Source organism: Pecten maximus, chromosome 6 (genome assembly GCF_902652985.1).
Source record: "Pecten maximus chromosome 6, xPecMax1.1, whole genome shotgun sequence".
Lineage (NCBI taxonomy): Eukaryota > Metazoa > Mollusca > Bivalvia > Pectinida > Pectinidae > Pecten > Pecten maximus.
The window spans coordinates 18,657,138-18,679,215 of record NC_047020.1 but is presented as its reverse complement, the minus strand read 5'-3'; the positions used below and the strand labels follow the sequence as shown (position 1 = coordinate 18,679,215).

General features: G+C 37.0%; 2 protein-coding genes across 2 annotated transcripts; one reads left to right on the top strand and one right to left on the bottom strand.

Moving 5' to 3' along the window:
* The first annotated feature begins 18 nt into the window (after positions 1-18).
* On the top strand, positions 19-15,913 carry LOC117330087 (dentin sialophosphoprotein-like). The gene is made up of 3 exons (XM_033888305.1): positions 19-27; positions 14,611-15,465; positions 15,557-15,913. The coding sequence occupies exons 1-3, from the start codon at positions 19-21 to the stop codon at positions 15,911-15,913; spliced, it is 1,221 nt and encodes a 406-aa protein (XP_033744196.1).
* Positions 15,914-19,262: 3,349 nt separating this feature from the next.
* On the bottom strand, positions 19,263-21,875 carry LOC117330086. Its single transcript, XM_033888304.1, has 2 exons — positions 21,482-21,875; positions 19,263-20,476 (listed from the first exon to the last, which is right to left on the bottom strand). Exons 1-2 carry the CDS (start codon positions 21,873-21,875, stop codon positions 19,263-19,265), a joined length of 1,608 nt encoding a protein of 535 aa, XP_033744195.1.
* Positions 21,876-22,078: the final 203 nt, after the last annotated feature.

Genomic DNA, 22,078 nt, shown 5'->3' with positions numbered 1-22,078 from the left:
TCAAAAATAGTTTTCATCATGGCAAAGGTAGGTTTGATGCATATTATGGTTTCTTGTGAGGTAGCTAAGATTTTCAATATCAAGACAAATCTAATTAAGATAGTACTTCGTTATACGGAAATCTTTACACGCGAACCACGTCTGTAACTAATACGGGGTGTTCCAAAAAACCCGGGCCTGTCCCGACATTTTCGACATTATAAAAACAAACAAATAACATTTATACTTGAAATATGACATATATTAGATTAAAGAGTAGTATTTTCAATATGTACAAAATTCAAAAATGTCCTGTGACGTCCATCATTTTTACCCGTCATGCAACATGTAACGTCATCATATGATGTGTTCAAGATGTCCTCATTTTGTGCCGATCACAAGCTTCAGCCTGTCTCTAAAACTGCTGGTAACAATTTTTCACGTGTCATTTGAATTTTTCCTTGTCTCTCTCTCTTTATTATTTTTTCGGGCCGTGGATTACATCATGTATAATGTACTTACTTAAAATCACTAAAGAACATTGGTTTCGATTCCATCGACTACATTCGTATATAATCAAGCTAGATATTCCATTACACAAGTGCTGTATTCGTACATATTTTTTCTGGTGCCGCTCTTGACGAACCTTAATCCTGCTAACCGGATGTACATTCTTTATTTAATATCTTCAATAAGGAAGCTTTACAGAATTTAAAGATAGTTCCTTAACTATAATGATTTCCTCCTTTTATTTTCTTAAAATTTCGTGTTAAGGATTTACCTTTATTCAATGAACGTTGATGAAGCCTGGCCATAGTATCAACTGACTTCGAACTGTTAACATTTTCGTGTACCTGTATAGGACAATTTTAAATAACATCAACGTAAACCATTATTCCAGATGAGAAATCCGTGTCCAATTTCTATATCCCTGTGTTGGTGATAGATAGTGCCATTAATTATGTTAGTTCAAAAGTCACTGGGTAGACTTGTGATTTATTGGGTCGTGAACCGCAAATGTCTTCACAGTTTTATGAATGCATCAATAGTTTGCGGCAAGGATGTTATGGGACGTGGTTTATATGAGTCGGTGTCAGTTCCATTGGGATTTTCCTAACAGGTTCACACGAAATTTGATCATTACATGGTCAATTTCATGACATTAACTTTTGTAAAAAAATCCGCTTACATTTTAGTTATAGTGTGACTATCTATACTCAAACTTAGCATAATCAAAATAATATGCCTGTTAAAATCCTCACATTCCCGTCGTCGGAGCATGTAATTGGAAAATGCATCTATAGTGTTGTTCGTTTAGCTATCTGACATTTTTATTTTCTCTTTGCTTAATTATCCGACTTGACACATAATGCTGAAAATTATAGTCTTCATGTTTATTTGATACATTTCGCTTGTTTTGTCTTCACGAATTTTAACGCTTTGTGTTAATGTTGTCCGTTATAGTTTTAATGAAGATACAATGTAGGTGTCAATGTGCATGTGCCGATAGTCACATGTAGGTATAGGTAAGTGTTTGTATACAAAGACATGTAAGTATATATTGTCATTTGTATGTCCTGGATGCGATCAGCCTACACTTAGCAACGCTAACTCGACAAAATGTAAGAAATTGACACAGAATGCCTTTCTTGTTTTAGTTTGCATGACATTAAGCCGTAACATTGTTCATCCAATGTATGAATTCACAGCCTACAAGAAAGACAACAGGAAGTCTTTCTGTTTTATTTACAATCTTGATTTTCCGAGAAAATGTTACTGGTACATCATTTACATGACTCATACAATTAAGTTGTATCATCACCTACAGGTAAGCTTCTATATATGTATATAATTAGTGTATTCGGTAAACATCTGATTATAATGCCAGGATATGTATCCTAACCTTGTCATCTTACAGACTTTCCGGGACAACAACTTGACAGGTGATATGAACACTAACTGTTATCTACCTCTGGGTATAGACTGAGTCATCTGTATAGTATGACTGATAGGCCTCATCTGTTACATTACATATTTAGAAATCCATCTACCCCCACACAGGACGGGGGAGGAAACTCGCCCGCGGTAACCACACACCTCCGATATACATTCCTATAAAGTAATGAACTGTTATAAGTTATAGGTACAATGTATAACGATCGTGTAAACAAAACCATCACTTGAACTTTAAAAAAAATGAAAAGATGTCAAATTCATTGTCGTATCCTCATCGTCGTCATCGTCGTTGTCGTCGTACTGCAACTTTTGTTGTACCTGTGTACATCCTTATATCTATGTCCTTAGTGTTGATTCATAAGGACAGGCCAATGTATAAACTAAGACTGACACCAAAAATCGGTCAATAATCTTAAGCATTCCGTTACCCTACATGTCATGTTTAAAACTCCCATCTTTATAGTGACACCGGACATACGCATTTCATATTCTTTGAAATTATCCAAAAAATAGCATGACGATCAAATGAGTCGTATGTCACCCTTTCTATAAGTTAGAATTTGTTCAGGTCCTCTTTTATTGTCTGAACACTCCTTCTGAATTTCATGGACTTTTGGCCATGGGAATTCTGGAAGGACAAAACAGCTGTATGATATCCGTACCATCACTGATAAGTCCAAGAAGGACGCAACAGCTGTATGATGTCCCTAACATCACTGGCGAGTTGTAGAAGGACGCAACAGCTGTATGATGTCCCTAACATCACTGACGAGTTGTAGAAGGACGCAACAGCTGTATGATGTCCCTAACATCACTGGCGAGTTGTAGAAGGACGCAACAGCTGTATGATGTCACTAACATCACTGGCGAGTTGTAGAAGGACGCAACAGCTGTATGGTGTCCCTAACATCACTGGCGAGTTGTAGAAGGACGCAACAGCTGTATGGTGTCCTAACATCACTGGCGAGTTGTAGAAGGTCGCAACAGCTGTATGATGTCCCTAACATCACTGGCGAGTTGTAGAAGGTCGAAACAACTGTATGATGTCCCTACCATCACTGACGAGTCCTAGAATGACGAAAAATTGTATGCTAATTTGTTTGTTTGTGTGTGCATAATTCCACTTTTATTATATACATTGCTGCATTCATAGTTAATGGTACTATTCGCCAGTTTGTCTTTTATACGATGTAGTGAGGAGAATGGAACATGCCGTTACATGTCATTATCAGCACGTGAATAGATAATAAAACGTACACCGCTGTAATTAACATACATTACACAATAGTGAATGGCATTATTGATATAGGATAGCGTAATATATTCCAAAGAATATGTATATACATACCTTAGTTGTGGTCTAATATTCAAATTAAGAAGAGAATCTACATTAGAATTGTATTTGATGAAAGAATGCATTATACCCATGTCGTGTAGCTCTAACAGTACTAAACTGGTGGGCTGCTTTGTAGATTACATAGATACAAAACTGTTAACGGATCCCAACTTGTGTTTTATAGGAATTCATGTTTAATTTAATCGCATTTGCAAGGGAGATGTATATGAATATATTACCTCAATATCATACCGTGTTTCGGTTCAGAATATTTATGAAGTATTTCATGTAATTCTAATATTATTCAATAACAGTTTTCAAAATTTGCCAGTTGACTAAATATCAAAGAGGATTAATCCTCTTCTATGTTTTCACATTTATTAAGACCCAAATCATGTCCAAACCTCTCAGGATTTACATACGTTTGTCCATTGGCATCAATAGAAAATCTCAAAATCCAAGTAACGGTACCTATATGACGTTGATATAGTAATTTGATATTTAAATGTGCTGTCTTAATGTGTCTTGTATACTTTAATATTACTGTGTTATGATATATAACAGCTTACCATATAAAACATAACGGAATGTATCTCCGTTACCTGAATTCTTAGTTACCGCCTCGGGGGTCAATTATGAAGAGCGTTCACTTCCCACTTTCAATCATTTTGAAGAAAAAAAACTTCCGTAATGTCTTGTTACGTTCGTGTTATTATCCTGAAATGTTTCCACATTGACACCCTGTCATGTATGTTACCGAATGTGTTACCGAACACATATTTTTTCTTTGGTTGTATTCGTGTTCCTCTCTCCAGCTTTTCTACTATCGTCATGGTAACCATGTATGTGTCACTAACAAGAACAGCTAATCACGCAGTTCAATACATTTTTGGCTCAACTGTATCTAACTCTGTGCTATAAGGTACTTATATTGTGTGTGCCTTTTGTACAATCCATTGAGTTTGCGGGAGGTATACACTGCTGGTAGACTCCAGTCCCCTCGTTTTGCCGTTACCCGTATGTCGTGTTTTAATTCCTTTTTAAGTAACAAAGTTCGAAGCTTGAATTTTTTTAAATGCAGTATTTCAAAATTATAAATTAACTGAAGTATGCAGCTATTACACCTCCCCATGTAGATTTTGACATTGTCCTACCTATTTTCGTCCCCTCCTGGGTATCAACACTCTAGGCCATCACTGACGAGTCCCAGAAACACGAAATATATAGATTATGATGTAGTATATTTCATTTTTGGCGATACTATTTGATTAACTTTCTATTGAAAGATGTTTATATCTCGTCTGTCTTTCTTAGAGTCAATCAAAATAAACTGCATCAAAAGGATAATTGAAATACTATATTTATCCCAGCTGTTTCACTGTCGTCTTGGTAACAATACAGTATATCGGTGCCAAAACCTGTTCCCAAATACAGACGGTTCGTTTCCCTATATAAACAAGATATGTTTGTCTGTACTTATGAGGGCTATTAACGGTATTGTATTTTTAAATCTCCGGCCAGATCTGGTGGTGTCTTTTTCGATACAGTTTAAGACCAGAAGGAGGGTCAATATTCCCTGGTAAATATGTTATGTGTTTTTGTTCTTCGGTCTTCACGTGGATAAATATTGTATAAAAGTTTATGTTTTCAAAACAAATATGAATAACGTATTTCAATTATCCTTTAATGCAATTTATTCTAATCTAATGTTCATCAAAGTCATACAAGAGTTTGAGTGGTATGAAGTACACAGCTGAGGAATTTTCAAATCTCATTTTTGCATTGTCACTCAAACTCTTCAAAATCATCACAAAATGTCTATTTGTTTATCTTACGGATGAAGTCCCGCATGACGCAAAAGTCCTTTTTTCACTCGGGGCATATTGACACGAAAGTCAACACGTGGTCTGTTCTTGCTACTTGTGTAGTGTTTGACACCACTTGCTCAACATTTGGTCAGTACCCCAGAGCAAACAGGGGCGTGACATGTTTGGCCAGCATTTCAATAGGGCATGAATTTCCCTTTCAAATAACGTTCGAGGCGAGATGTGTAAATGACCCTGTGATCTATACCAGATCGAGTCCAACTTAGGCCATGATTTGTTAGGTTTCTTTAAGTCGCATATGTAGTGTTTCGTTAAAACACATACTCATATAAGGACAAACTGATGAAAAGCCATAAAAGAGAAACATTAAGACCCCGTTAATGAGTGCAAGGTAAAATCCTATGCCATTGGTATATCACACAATTACACACACACAGTTAAATAACATATTTAAAAAGGACGTACATTTACCAATATTTAAAAAAAAAACCATGTTACAATTATGTTAACCTTATATGAAATTACGGATTTGTTTAATTTTGATTGGTTAATAAATATATAAATAATTATCTTTGTTCCGAAAGTTGGTTTCTGGATACAGCTTTTTTAACGATTCTACATTGAAGTAATGTCTTTCAATTAAGTCTGTCCATGCGGATACATTATTGATGATCATACAAGAACATTGGAGAATGAACAATGATTCTACAGTGCTTTCCAATCGAAGACTTTAAGTTAAGAAAATTCGTGAAAATAAGTCCGATTCATCTCTAACCAATAAACACTCTCTAACTACCACTGTCCGTATTTCCTTTGAAGTGGTACCTCGATATCTTTGTCTACTTGACCTCCTCAACATTTACCCACTAAATAGCGGGCATTCCATGTGGGATTCTATTTGTTCACCTCGTATGCCCTTTAACCCCTCCCTTACCTTAAGTGTCACAAGTTGTGTCTTTAAGAAGCCTCTCAATTTGTTTAAAAATCCGGGATGACACGAGAGGTAACGGTAGCTCATCAAAAGTAAACTACAGTGTATATCTTAAATAAACTCTGCTCTTTATGAAAACAACCAGTTCTGTATTTCTATTCAAACTACATATGGAGATACACCTATTAGAGATAGCGGGTCAATATATGTAGATATTTTATAACACGTCTGAGGATATGTCCCCACTTACCAGTCCGACAATAAACCAGAAAACACTTACAGTCAACAGTTTTATGACCTAAAAGCCGCCTCAATTTAACAACGTCATTTTTTTAATTTTAGGACTTTCAACTTTTTGTTGATATTTGTAAAAATAAATGATAAATCTTAAAAGGAATTGTCCTGCTAATATATCATACGCTATTGTAATCGTATGAATGATAACCTTTATGTACAATGTTATTAGTGCCCAGTAGGAACAGCATTCAGTAAAACAACAAGTGTTACTTATAATAATTCATATATATATATAATAAAATCATAGACAATATCAATTGTATATACACAATGCGTTGGGTCATATGAAGTCGTCTAGCAAGATTCTGCCTCCATGTTACATATACGTATATTTACCAATTTATATAAATATGTGAAATCGTGATAAACAATTACGTTAATACTTCGTGTCATTAACCTCGACAGATACAAGGGAAAATACTAACAATAAAAAGTAAAGACGAACACCTTGATACTACTAGAACATATCACAGATAATATCTAACACAATAATTTTAAGTTTAATCTTATAATGGGTTCGCTGGAATTTTCTCTTGTGTGTAAACAAATCTCTCAAATGATCACTGACAACAAAACAAGGATACCTTGTAAAACACTTTATAACGGACAGTGATATTTGGTATTTACACACATTATAGTTAGATAATTAACAGCTTTGCTTGTAGCGAGGTTTGTTTTGTATGTTTGACTATAGTTTTTTTCAATATCTTGATGATACTCTGAATCTACATCGAGGAAACCCAGCAGTCTTTTTTGTCAATGTTTAGGAATATTGTCTCGGTCATTACCACCAGGTCCCGTACATACGTATTTACCTACACCACGCTGGAGACTGTGAGGGAAGTGACCATGTTTGTGTAGCACTAAATCAGACCCCATGGAGTTTCCGACCTCCCATCAAATCACTCAGCAATGTAAATTTGCTACCGGAAACATTTGGTGTTTTGACTTGAAATGTCTTTTGAAGTTGTTTGATATCCCATTTCCGGTTCCGGGTCATGATCACGTCCCTAGGGGCATTACCTTTATGTCATGGGGTCTGATCACCTGATAGACCTGCACAAGATGTGTGTAATTATTTCTACAGAAAAGAGAAAATATATCTACAATGTATTTATATACGTTGATATATGTTTTAGCTATTTGATTTATGATATTTCACTCTCTTTTTGTTCTTATAAGTTGCAGTTTCATGATGAAATACTAAAGGGTAAAGAAACTAAATGAGTGATCGAGGCAAAAACCATTGCACGTATGAGTGCGGAAGTTGGTAATGTGGTGATTTGAATGAACAAACTTTGATTGATCATGTTGGTATATATATCATAGCTTATCATGCACAGTTACTAATGTTCGCTATTATTATAGTAATGTATTCTGAAAATGTCCTCAAGTTACCCGAATAGTTCATTGACATTTATAACAACAAAAACAGTATCGGAGAAAAAGATCTGATATTTTACATAAAGCGGGTCAATGTCCCCATTGTAAAACTAAGTCTACATAACCCAGGGTGTTTCAGAACTATGGTTCAAATAGGTGTTTAAATGATCAATGACGGAAATCAACACATGGAGAGTTGGAGAAACGTCGATAAAGCACTCTACTTGTACTGAATTGAGACATTTTTGTTTTTCTCTCAAATTACCAAGGAAATGAAATATGACATGAAAACAGCTGTCTGTAGTGTGATTCTGTATATTTTGTCATTTAGCACCGTAGAGTCAATCAAAGGCCCATGATTATTGTTCAACAGATCAGGCGTAAAACTATAATCTAACCTCTTGTGTTTGAATCTAAATAACAAAACTACAATGGCAAGTTTTTTAACGGTTGGGCTTCTAAAGGAATTGTAAAACATCATTCGATACGAATTATCTAGCTTTTTTGTCTCGGGTTTTGTCAACATCAATATGTTATTTCGTCAGATTCTACCTTTTTTGTTGCCTCTCTTTGTCTCAATATCTTTGCATTTTTCTATTGCTCTCTGAAAGTATCTTTGTTTTATTGCACAATGATAGATCCAATTCATCAGATTAAAAGATGTTAAAATTCGTTAAAATAATACCTAGGTATGTTTGAAGCTTCTTGTAAGTAGTAATTAAACTGCCGTAAATCATAATCATTGTGTATGTTGTGTAAAGAAATATGTCCGTCAATACAGATAAAAACCTTCAAAGTTGTCAGTTTTGTAATCGATAAAAGTGTAAAAATATTTTGACACAGTATACTTACGAAATATGCTGAGACATTCGTGAAATTTAATATGTACTTTTCTTTGACACACTTTTACAAGTACATTCTAACACTGCATCACAGAAAAGGACACAAACAATCTGGCTGTGTTTATAATCACACTGTTGCCAATCTGAAACTTACATCAGTAATCTATATATAGTCCCGGTGTAGATTTCATATCATTGTCTGTTGCCAAGTCAGTCGGAAAACCGTGAAATATTGATGGCAAAATGAGTGAATCGTTTGACAGTGTTGTTGCTTTTCTTCTGTAAAATACAAAATAAATGACGTTTTAAGGTCAGTTCTAAGTTTTTTCAGTAAAGAATATTCTACACGCAGTTCTCATTGTCAATCGGATTTCCCAACTAAACAGGGAATGTTCGTTGTCTAAAAGGGAAGAACACAAAAATTGGTAAAAAATAAGTATGATGAATGTCCGAGGTATAGCGCCAGTCACTATACAACATATCCACAATGCTTACTGTTCTTTATAATCAATATAATTGGTCATTTCGAAAACAACTAAATTGTCGACGCCCTTTTGCTTTTCTAATGCGACGTACTTATAAAATCGTCGGGTTGAGTCTCATCTAAAAGTATCCGATAACCTTACTTTAGTCTCACCTCGCCACAACTTTGTAAGTATATAGGTATTATGCTACACAATAGCTAATGATTCATGACTTTTTTTATCAGATTATGGACCAATTCTTTCTCATTGAGGAGACACAGGGATATGATCTTACGTCAGCGCCATAATAAAGGGGCGAAGTTATTTTGTTTCCACTGTGTCATTTCAAAGACAGATCAACAAAACAAATCGAAAAGTTAAACATTTGTTCATGAAACAAATGATTATTAGATTTGAATTATGCCCAGTGTTTGGTGTATGAATACCATGGAACTATTTTGTTACAAGTAGGTTGATGACATTCGGAGATAAAACGGCGGATGGCGGTAAGCCACGCGACCTTTGTATACAATAAGGAGAGGTTGAGTCATCTTTCTAAACGTTTCTTTCCGACAGAATGGAAATTAATGTTGGTAATCTGTTTAAATATTTGTATAAGAACACATCATTAGATATAAGGCATCTAACGTCAGGATCACGATGGCATTTACGGCTACTAATATACATTGGAAGGGCACATAGTGTGTGGATGCGTTAAACAAATGATTAACTGACACCAGTAAAACGTTATTGTTGTCCCTATGTTACCGTTTGTACATAACGTACATCAATATACAGCTATCACTGGAACACTTCCGTAACCGTGTTGTGGAAAAAAACACTGGTAAGAGGGTAAAGCCATGCTGGTAACAGGGTAATATGTAAATCTGCAGCCTAATAATCATACTGCAAATAACATATCTTCTGCAGTTAACATACTTATCCTTACCGTCCCAACCATTCTTAGCTTATCCTTACCGCCCATCCACTCTTAGCTTACCCTTACTGTCCGTCAACTCTTAGCATACTCTTACTGTCCGTCCACTCTTAGCTTACCCTTACTGTCCATCCACTCTTAGCTTACCCTTACTGTCCGTCATCTCTTAGCTTACCCTTACTGTCCGTCCACTCTTGGCTTACCCTTACTGCCCACCCATTCTTAGCTTACCCTTACTGTCCATCCACTCTTATCTTACCCTTACTGTCCATCCACTCTTAGCTTACCCTTACTGTCCATCCACTCTTATCTTACCCTTACTGTCCATCCACTCTTAGCTTACCCTTACTGTCCGTCATCTCTTAGCTTACCCTTACTGTCCGTCCACTCTTGGCTTACCCTTACTGCCCACCCATTCTTAGCTTACCCTTACTGTCCATCCACTCTTAGCTTACCCTTACTGTCCATCCACTCTTAGCTTACCCTTACTGTCCATCCACTCTTAGCTTACCCTTACTGTCCGTCAACTCTTAGCTTACCCTTACTGTCCATCCACTCTTAGCTTACCCTTACTGTCCATCCACTCTTACCTTACCCTTACTGTCCATCCACTCTTACCTTATCCTTACTGTCCATCCACTCTTACCTTATCCTTACTGCCCATCCACTCTTAGCTTACCCTTACTGTCCATCCACTCTTAGCTTACCCTTACTGTCCATCCACTCTTACCTTACCCTTACTGTCCATCCACTCTTACCTTATCCTTACTGTCCATCCACTCTTACCTTATCCTTACTGCCCATCCACTCTTAGCTTACCCTTACTGTCCGTCCACTCTTAGCTTACCCTTACTGTCCGTCCACTCTTAGCTTACCCTTACTGTCCGTCCACTCTTAACTTACCCTTACTGTCTGTCCACTCTTACCTTATCCTTACTGTCCATCCACTCTTAGCTTACCCTTACTGTCCGTCCACTCTAATTTTACCCTTACTGTCCATCCACTCTTACCTTACCCTTACTGTCCATCCACTCTTACCTTACCCTTACTGTCCATCCACTCTTAGCTTACCCTTACTGTCTGTCCACTCTTACCTTACCCTTACTGTCCATCCACTCTTAGCTTACCCTTACTGTCCATCGACTTTTAGCTTACCCTTACTGTCAATCCAATCTTAGCTTACCCTTACTGTCCGTCCACTCTTAGCTTACCCTTACTGTCCATCCACTCTTAGCTTACCCTTACTGTCCATCGACTCTTAGCTTACCCTTACTGTCAATCCAATCTTAGCTTACCCTTACTGTCCGTCATCTCTTAGCTTACCCTTACTGTCCGTCCACTCTAAGCTTACCCTTACTGTCCATCCACTCTTAGCTTACCCTTACTGTCCATCCACTCTTAGCTTACCCTTACTGTCCATCCACTCTTAGCTTACCCTTACTGTCCATCATCTCTTAGCTTACCTTTACTGCCCGTCCACTCTTAGCTTACCCTTACTGTCCATCCACTCTTAGCTTACCCTTACTGTCCGTCCACTCTTAGCTTACCCTTACTGTCCGCCCACTCTTAGCTTACCCTTACTGTCCGTCCATTCTTACCTTACCCTTACTGTCCATCCACTCTTACCTTACCCTTACTGTCTGTCCACTTTTACCTTATCCTTACTGTCCATCCACTGTTAGCTTACACTTACTGTCCATCCACTCTTAGCTTACCCTTACTGTCCATCCACTCTTAGCTTACCCTTACTGTCCATCCACTCTTAGCTTACCCTTACTGTCCATCCACTCTTAGCTTACCCTTACTGTCTGTCCACTCTTACCTTACCCTTACTGTCCATCCACTCTTAGCTTACCCTTACTGTCCATCCACTCTTAGCTTACCCTTACTGTCCGTCATCTCTTAGCTTACCCTTACTGTCCGTCCACTCTTAGCTTACCCTTACTGTCCGTCCATTCTTACCTTACCCTTACTGTCCATCCACTCTTAGCTTACCCTTACTGTCCGTCCACTCTTACCTTACCCTTACTGTCCGTCCACTCTTAGCTTACCCTTACTGTCCATCCACTCTTAGCTTACCCTTACTGTCCATCCACTCTTAGCTTACCCTTACTGTCCGTCATCTCTTAGCTTACCCTTACTGTCCGTCCACTCTTAGCTTACCCTTACTGTCCGTCCATTCTTACCTTACCCTTACTGTCCATCCACTCTTACCGTACCCTTACTGTCTGTCCACTTTTACCTTACCTTTACTGTCCGTCCACTCTTAGCTTACCCTTACTGTCCATCCACTCTTAGCTTACACTTACTGTCCATCCACTCTTAGCTTACCCTTACTGTCCATCCACTCTTAGCTTACCCTTACTGTCCATCCACTCTTAGCTTACCCTTACTGTCCATCCACTCTTAGCTTACCCTTACTGTCCATCCACTCTTAGCTTACCCTTACTGTCCATCCACTATTAGCTTACCCTTACTGTCCATCCACTCTTAGCTTACCCTTACTGTCCATCCACTCTTACCTTACCCTTACTGTCCGTCCACTCTTAGCTTATCCTTACCGTCCATCCACTCTTAGCTTACCCTTACTGTCCATCCACTCTTAGCTTACCCTTACTGTCCGTCCACTCTTAGCTTATCCTTACTGTCCATCCACTCTTAGCCTACCCTTACTGTCCATCCACTCTTAGCTTACCCTTACTGTCCATCCACTCTTAGCTTACCCTTACTGTCCGTCCACTCTTAGCTTACCCTTACTGTCCATCCACTCTTAGCTTACCCTTACTGTCCATCCACTCTTAGCTTACCCTTACTGTCCATCCACTCTTAGCTTACCCTTACAGTCCATAAATTCTTAGCTTATCCTTACTGTCCATCCACTCTCACCTTACCCTTACTGTCCGTCCACTCCTAGCTTGCCCTTACTGTCCGTCCACTCTCAGCTTATCTTTACTGTCCATAAATTCTTAGCTTACCCTTACTGTCCATCCACTCTTACCTTACCCTTACTGTCTGTCCACTCTTACCTTACCCTTACTGTCCGTCCACTCTTAGCTTACCCTTACTGTCCATCCATTCTTAGCTTACCCTTACTGTCCGTCCACTCTTAGTTTACCCTTACTGTCCGTCCACTCTTAGCTTACCCTTACCGTCCAACCACTCTTAGCTTACCCTTACTGTCAATCCACTCTTAGCTTACCCTTACTGTCCATCCACTCTTAGCTTACCCTTACTGTCCGTCCACTCTTACCTTATCCTTACTGTCCATCCACTCTTAGCTTACCCTTACTGTCCGTCCACTCTTAGCTTACCCTTACTGTCCATCCACTCTTAGCTTACCCTTACTGTCCGTCCACTCTTAGCTTACCCTTATTGTCCGTCCACTCTTAGCTTACACTTACTGTCCATCCACTATTAGCTTACACTTACTGTCCGTCCACTGTTAGCATACCCTTACTGTCCATCCACTCTTAGCATACACTTACCGTCCAACCACTCTTAGCTTACACTTACTGTCCATCCACTCTTAGCTTAGCCTTACTGTCCATCCACTCTTAGCTTACACTTACTGTCCATCCACTCTTAGCTTACCCTTACTGTCAATCCACTCTTAGCTTACCCTTACTGTCCATCCACTCTTAGCTTATCCTTACTGTCCATCCACTCTTAGCTTACCCTTACTGTCCGTCCACTCTTAGCTTACCCTTACTATCCAATCAGCGTGAGGCTTCAAATAGGGAGGATGTATTAAATTATCATGCTGGCTATAAATGTAAATCTGTCAAAAAGTTTCAGATAATGAGAATATCTATGTGCAATGGATCTTAACTAATGCCTGCACGAGTTTCGTGAAATAGATAGTATTGATTTTGGCGTTAATAACAAACAAAACACTTTGATGGAACATAAATCCACAACTCTGTGTTTTAATGTGTATTTTATCATAGCTTCCATGTTTATAATGAGAATGTACAAGGCATAAATATATCAGTACGAGTATAACCGGGGATTTATTGCTATGAAGTACATTTTCTAGATGTCAGTGTTTCTTGACTCGAGCGATTTAGGGACTAAGCTGACCAGTGTGGACTTTGATTAGCTCCAACAGCAACAAAACATGATTAAAACTTCAAACTGCATATTATTAATAAGAAAAATTACAAATACAACACCGCATAAAAAACGATAGGACTGAAACAAAAACAACAGGTAGACAGTTCAGACATTCGTTATTCTAACTCACAAAAACAACAGGTAGACAGTTCAGACATTCGTTATTCTAACTCACAAAAACAACAGGTAGACAGTTCAGACATTCGTTATTCTAACTCACAAAAACAACAGGTAGAGAGTACAGACATTCGTTATTCTAACTCACAAAAACAACAGGTAGACAGTTCAGACATTCGTTATTCTAACTCACAAAAACAACAGGTAGACAGTTCAGACATTCGTTATTCTAACTCACAAAAACAACAGGTAGACAGTTCAGACATTCGTTATTCTAACTCACAAAAACAACAGGTAGACAGTTCAGACATTCGTTATTCTAACTGACAAAAACAACAGGTAGACAGTTCAGACATTCGTTATTCTAACTCACAAAAACAACATGTAGACAGTACATACATTCCTAATTCTAACTCACAAAAACAACAGGTAGACAGTACAGACATTCGTAATTCTAACTCACAAAAACAACAGGTAGACAGTTCAGACATTCATAAATCTAACTCACAAAAACAACAGGTAGACAGTTCAGACATTCGTTATTCTAATTCACAAAAACAACAGGTAGACAGTACAGACATTCTTTATTCTAACTCACAAAAACAACAGGTAGACAGTACAGACATTCGTTATTCTAACTCACAAAAACAACAGGTAGACAGTTCAGACATTCGTTATTCTAACTCACAAAAACAACAGGTAGACAGTTCAGACATTCGTTATTCTAACTCACAAAAACAACAGATAGACAGTTCAGACATTCGTTATTCTAACTCACAAAAACAACAGATAGACAGTTCAGACATTCGTTATTCTAACTCACAAAAACAACAGGTAGACAGTACAGACATTCGTTATTCTAACTCACAAAAACAACAGGTAGACAGTTCAGACATTCCTAATCCTAACTCACAAAAACAACAGGTAGACAGTTCAGACATTCGTTATTCTAACTCACAAAAACAACAGATAGACAGTTCAGACATTCGTTATTCTAACTCACAAAAACAACAGATAGACAGTTCAGACATTCGTTATTCTAACTCACAAAAACAACAGGTAGACAGTACAGACATTCGTTATTCTAACTCACAAAAACAACAGGTAGACAGTTCAGACATTCCTAATCCTAACTCACAAAAACAACAGGCAGACAGTTCAGACATTCGTAATTCTAACTCACAAAAACAACAGGTAGAGAGTACAGACATTCGTTATTCTAACTCACAAAAACAACAGGTAGACAGTTCAGACATTCGTTATTCTAACTCACAAAAACAACAGGTAGACAGTTCAGACATTCGTTATTCTAACTCACAAAAACAACAGGTAGACAGTTCAGACATTCGTAATTCTAACTCACAAAAAACAACAGGTAGACAGTTCAGACATTCCTAATTCTAACTCACAACAACAACAGGTAGACAGTTCAGACATTCGTAAATCTAACTCACAAAAACAACAGGTAGACAGTTCAGACATTCGTAAATCTAACTCACAAAAACAACAGGTAGACAGTTCAGACATTCGTTATTCTAACTTACAAAAACAACAGGTAGACAGTTCAGACATTCGTAAATCTAACTCACAAAAACAACAGGTAGACAGTTCAGACATTCGTAAATCTAACTCACAAAAACAACAGGTAGACAGTTCAGACATTCGTAAATCTAACTCAGAAAAACAACAGGTAGACAGTTTAGACATTCGTTATTTTAACTCACAAAAATGAGGGCAATATACAAAAAGGAGAATACGACCATGTGTTCCGATAGGGTGAGCGTCTTCGGTTTCCGTTAGGGGATGAAAACAGAATCAAATCTTAAAATAGTCGGACTTCATATCGGCCATGGAATTGAAATGTTTCCAAATGATCCTCCTCAATATGCATCTCTTGAAAGTGTTATTGATGGTTTTTCCCCGTCAGCACAACATCTGTCGCGGAAATCTTAAAAAGGAACAAGTCCTTAAATAGCGAATCAACAGGACAATATCAACGCCGCGGATATAGGAAATATAAATAATTATAAATTCATATTGTATAAAGATAGCATTTGAAAATATCGTAATGTCAAATTACTCGACTCGAAGGCGGAGGTATAGGTAAAATACGTTCAAAGTTCAGAAAGGACATTACGGTATGGTATGGTATGGTACCAGTCGGTAGGGGGTCGGAGAGATATTTAGTGATTATTGTAACGTAGGTTTATTAAGGCCTGTAACGGGCGTCAATATATTTCGATAAGCAAATGAATAAATAAACAAGTATATCTAATGTTTACAAATAATTGGAGTGTGATATATATCAGCTTTCTTGGGGGTAAATATGGTCCGAATCTTTCAATATCATGATATATCAAAATCAAATTACGATATATAGAGATGTTCCGCATAGAATGTGCGTATGTTTGTTCCGAGATAGTCGTCAGCATGTTAGATCATTTGTGATATCATCGCCGGTATCTGATCGGATGTTTGTCGTCAGCTTTAGGTAGAATACGTGTTCATACACAGCTCAGCTATAACATTACAAACATCGGGTGATCTGGTGTGGTGATTTGTTAGAATCTCAAGTTAAAAATAATCCAGGTCGTGTGTCCCACTCGTTAGACCATGTGATCAATTGGTTTCAAATGACATTGCACAAGTTGATAAAGCACTGTAAACTATCAAGTATATCGTATGAATTGTGTACAGAATAGCATCTACATTAAGCTTAAGAAATTGTTCCAGGTACCCGGGCTATTATGAAGTAAAACATTTGGCTAGACTGAAATATACATAATAATGGACAATTTCTTAAGCAAGTTCAAATAGTTCGAATTAATTTTCTTTTGAGATGAAACAGTGATGAATTAAAACCCGGTCAGGCGAAAAATAAAAACATTTATAAAGTGCTCAATTGTATGAGGGATTTTTTTTTATTACAAAATATCACGAGAAGAAACTACACACTGCCAATGTCAAATGTCAAATTACATGACAAATTGTCCCGGATTCTCTCTTTTATAGTGCTGTGTAAGAAGCCATGCGGATATTCCGTCTATAAAGGTACGTCTGATCAATGGCCAAAAAGAGCTATATATGACAAACGAGAAGACCTAAATAATTCAATAAATTTGTATTACAATCTCTAAAGTCATGAGCTTGATACTAGCGGTCGTTTACTGTCTACCTGAAGAAGGGTTTCGAATATACATCCACTTAAGCGTATTCTCACTCTCTCAATCTTTCTCTATTACACCTCGTATTGTCAGCGTGGACATGTATCTTTAAATCATCTGATTTCTACTTTAATTAGCGATGTTACTATTCGGAATGCTTCCAAAACATCACAAACACTTCTCTCACACGTTTGTCATGGGAGATCCCACGGCTCTAACTAAACAAAGCATTCATCGGCTGACTTGACCAATCAGCGCTTATATGTAATAATCGAGACCATGATGGTGACATTGACATTGGATCTAAACGGGATAGTTCTCTGCGCTTATTTTTCAATACATGTCTGACTTTTATTATCTAACTAGAGTAAGAGGCCGATTTAAGCTGTTATTGTGTGTTTTAGTGTGTTTTTCTAACAATTCGGCATTAGTTTTAAACCATTCATACCGAGCACCCTTAATCAAGTATTGTCTATGAAGAATAATATAGGTTGCACTTCAGTATAATTTAATTTCTTAATCTGTTTGCATTGTTTTAGTTTGTTATACGTGAAGTTTAATGATTGTTTATTTGTTCGTAATAACTGATTACAGCTCATTACTCTTTCTTGACTTTAGAGATGCATACAAGAGGAACTATACACGGTGTCATCATGAAAAGTATTAAATAAGTTATCGTTTTAATTTAGATATACTCAAGTACATATATGTATATGACGTATGCAATTCGAAAAAAAATACATGGACATGAATTGACGAAACTCATGAAAAACCAGCAGAATTTGAATTTGAAACATGATGGTTTATTTTTATAAATACGAGCTGTTGACGATGCTATAAGTAACTTATAACGTTCCCTATACATATATACCTATACATATATACCTATACCTATATACCTATACCTATATACCTATACATATATACCTATACATATATACCTATACCTATATACCTATACCTATATACCTTTACATATATACCTATACATATATACCTATACCTATACATATATACCTATACCTATACATATATACCTATACATATATACCTATACATATATACCTATACATATATACCGATACATATATACCTATACATATATACCTATACATATATACCTATACATATATACCTATACATATATAACTATACGTATATACCTATACATATATACCTATACATATATACCTATACATATATACCTATACATATATACCTATACATATTTATACCTATACGTGTATACCTATACATATATACCTATACATATTTATACCTATACGTGTATACCTATACATATATACCTATACATATATACCTATACACCTATACATATATACCTATACATATATACCTATACATATATACCTATACATATATACCTATACATATATACCTATACATATATACCTATACCTATATACCTATACATATATACCTATACCTATATACCTATACCTATATACCTATACCTATACCTATACATATATACCTATACCTATACATATATACCTATACCTATATACCTATACCTATATACCTATACCTATACATATATACCTATACCTATACCTATATACCTATACCTATATACCTATACATATATACCTATACATATATACCTATACATATATACCTATACCTATATACCTATACCTATATACCTATACCTATACATATATACCTATACCTATACCTATATACCTATACATATATACCTATACATATATACCTATACCTATATACCTATACCTATACATATATACCTATACCTATACCTATATACCTATACATATATACCTATATTTACATTTGGTGTGGCAATGCCCTTATATATTACTAGTAAATCCCTACCAAAAGCAGCTTCATCTCATTCTGCGGTTTACATAGTCCGTGGTGATTAGGTTGACCCAGTTAGCAATCCGGTCGGTTGATGTTGATAATGCAACCCGAGAAAGTGGAATTCGCGAAAAACCCAGGAGTGAAGTTGTTTGTTGACCTCACAGACACTTGGGACAAACAGTTGTTACTGGGGACTAATGCAGAAGATGCCGACGAGTTCTGCACGGGCAGAGACACTGTTCTAACGGCAGCGACCGCACTCAATTCATCGGATTGAGAGACCTCGCCAAGTTTCGCTTTGGGTTGGATAATGGCGGACAACGACGAGCTGAGCGACTTTTTCTGGTGAGTGGCTACATTTCTGTTGTACGATCTGAGCGACGACTCGCATTTATGATCACTCATATACATTATATGTCGTGCCTCGTATCCTTCGTCATTCAGGAACTGTATCGCTGTTGCTCGCAGACAATGAGGTGTGTATTTCTTCACGACCTTCGCTGCTACACATATGTCTGACAAGAATTTCGCGAAAGTACGCTTTGAAAGACATTTACTGGTGTACCATATCGCACTTTCCTTTGGTTTCAGTGACGCGCTTTTGTCAAACTGGTTGAACAGACTCGTAGCAGTAGGGTCAGTTTTTTCCATTAGCATTTTTAGCATTTTAACTGGACACGTAGCGTTGTCGTAATGTGCATACATACGCTTCCCCCCATCCCCACCAGCATGTGTCAGGCCACCCTGCATATTTTTTTGTTGTGTTTCGTGCGACATTGTAGCAAACTCTTCAGAGTTGTCGCCTTCAAAGATGAAGGAATCCAGCTTCAGCTGATGGTGGAACTCCATTCCTCTCGACACGAAATGAACTGCGAGTGTATACCACACATATTGTCGTAAAATCACTGGTGAGTTGGGCGCTTCTTCAAAATAAGCTGCAATTTTCTCCAGGTCATCTTGGTCTATAATCTCTTTGTGCGTCACCGGTTTGGAAAGGCCGAGTCTCATTCTCTGTTTAAGAAGGCCATCTAGTATTCCGTTGGACATTTTGAATTGTTTATCCCTGACAATATCAATGTTTCTGTGAATATCAGACAAATGTCGGTTTATTGCTGCTCGGATGCTGATGAGACTGTTTCTATGGTACACATTCTCAATATTGTCTTGGTCTTGACTTTTGGGGGCTGGCCGCACTTCACAGTAAAATTTACTGAGGCTTTCAGCAAGGTCTTCTTCGGAAACTGTACCCAGGTTTAACTCCCTCCCTATTGTCTCCTTGTTCCACTCTATTTAAATAAACAATTTTATAAGGGTAAGAATATAAAAGAATATTTACATTTGGTGTGGCAATGCCCTTATATATTACTAGTAAATCCCTACCAAAAGCAGCTTCATCTATGAGAGTATAACTGAAGTTGCCCTGAGGGCGTATGAATATCTCACTTGCAAAATATAGGCCGCACTGCTACAGTTGTTAACATGTTCCATGACACTTCAATAGTTATTGTATGAATGTGATTTGTTTTTCAATATTGAATTAAATATGTTCTAAGTATTAAAACAAATGAATATAAAAAGATAGCGTTGTTTCGTCTTTTCAAATAGTGTAGGAAATTGCGCGTGACGTCAGCTGTTACTTGTGCGCCGTTCTAGATATTCACCTGACCCGACGGTAGAAAGCGGGAAATTTGAATTTTGGAAGATTTTTTTCATATTTTTTTATTTTTGCGATTCATTAATAGAACGTAAATAAAAGCGATAAACTGCCTAGATGCGGCAGACCTGGTATAACTGCCACATGTGTCACAGACAAACAATCATGGTGCGCTAGCGCGCACCATTCAGTTTGTCTGTGACACATGTGGCAGTTATACCAGTAGGTCTGCCGCATCTAGGCAGTTTATTGCTTAAAGAACTTGCGAGAAGGGAGGGGCGACTGTTTTAGACCCAAATTCATTGATAAAATCTACAGGGCTTAAATAAGATTTTATGCATATTTAGTTCTTCATCATATTGTGTACCAGTCGAGACTTTTTTTGATTGCTTTAAATTTACTTGCAACAATAATGTGTCTCGACTGTTTATTGAATGCTGCTATGCTGCACTCCGAAGTACACGATCTGGTATTTTCTTCATGAAATATATGCATTTCGGGATGATTTCCTGAGAAACATGGGTTTTATTTTCAATAATTCATAGTTATCTTGACTTAAGTTACAAGTAGATCAAATTTAAGTCTGATAGTGATAAATTTAGAGCAATGGTAAATGGTAATTGTTAAATTTGCATACCTTGAAATATTTTCAATCCCCAGGCTGTGTTTTTCTTGGTACTAGGGGCTTGTCTCTCCTCGAACAACTTTTCAATATCTTCTGTTGTCACATGTTTAAATCTTTTTGGTTTTGGTTCCACAAAGTCTTCATCCATTTCAACTTCATGCTTGGCAGGTTCGAGTGTAGGCCTACATGTTGAATCTGATTCTCCATGGTCATGGATGCTGGCTAGTGCTTCTTGGAGGGATTCATCATGATCAATTCCAACCAGTTCTCCAAGAAGATCTAATTCTGCCATGTTCATGTTGCTCAATATATCATCGCCTTCACTTGAAATACTGTCGTTGTCTTTTAAACATTCAGGTATTTCCAGCTTAAAGTTACCAATTGCAAGGTTCTGTTGATCAGCCATTCTCAGCAGCAGCAGCTAGCAGACGACAACAGTGTATTTACCCAGAACCCAATTTTCTTGGTCTTGGGTTTTGGGATTTTTTTTTTTTTCATTTATTGGATTGAATTTTTTATTTAATATATGTTATTATTTTGCCAAATAGAAACAAAAAATAATATGATGGTTGCCACAACATATTTATTCAGAATTTATTAAAATCTCAT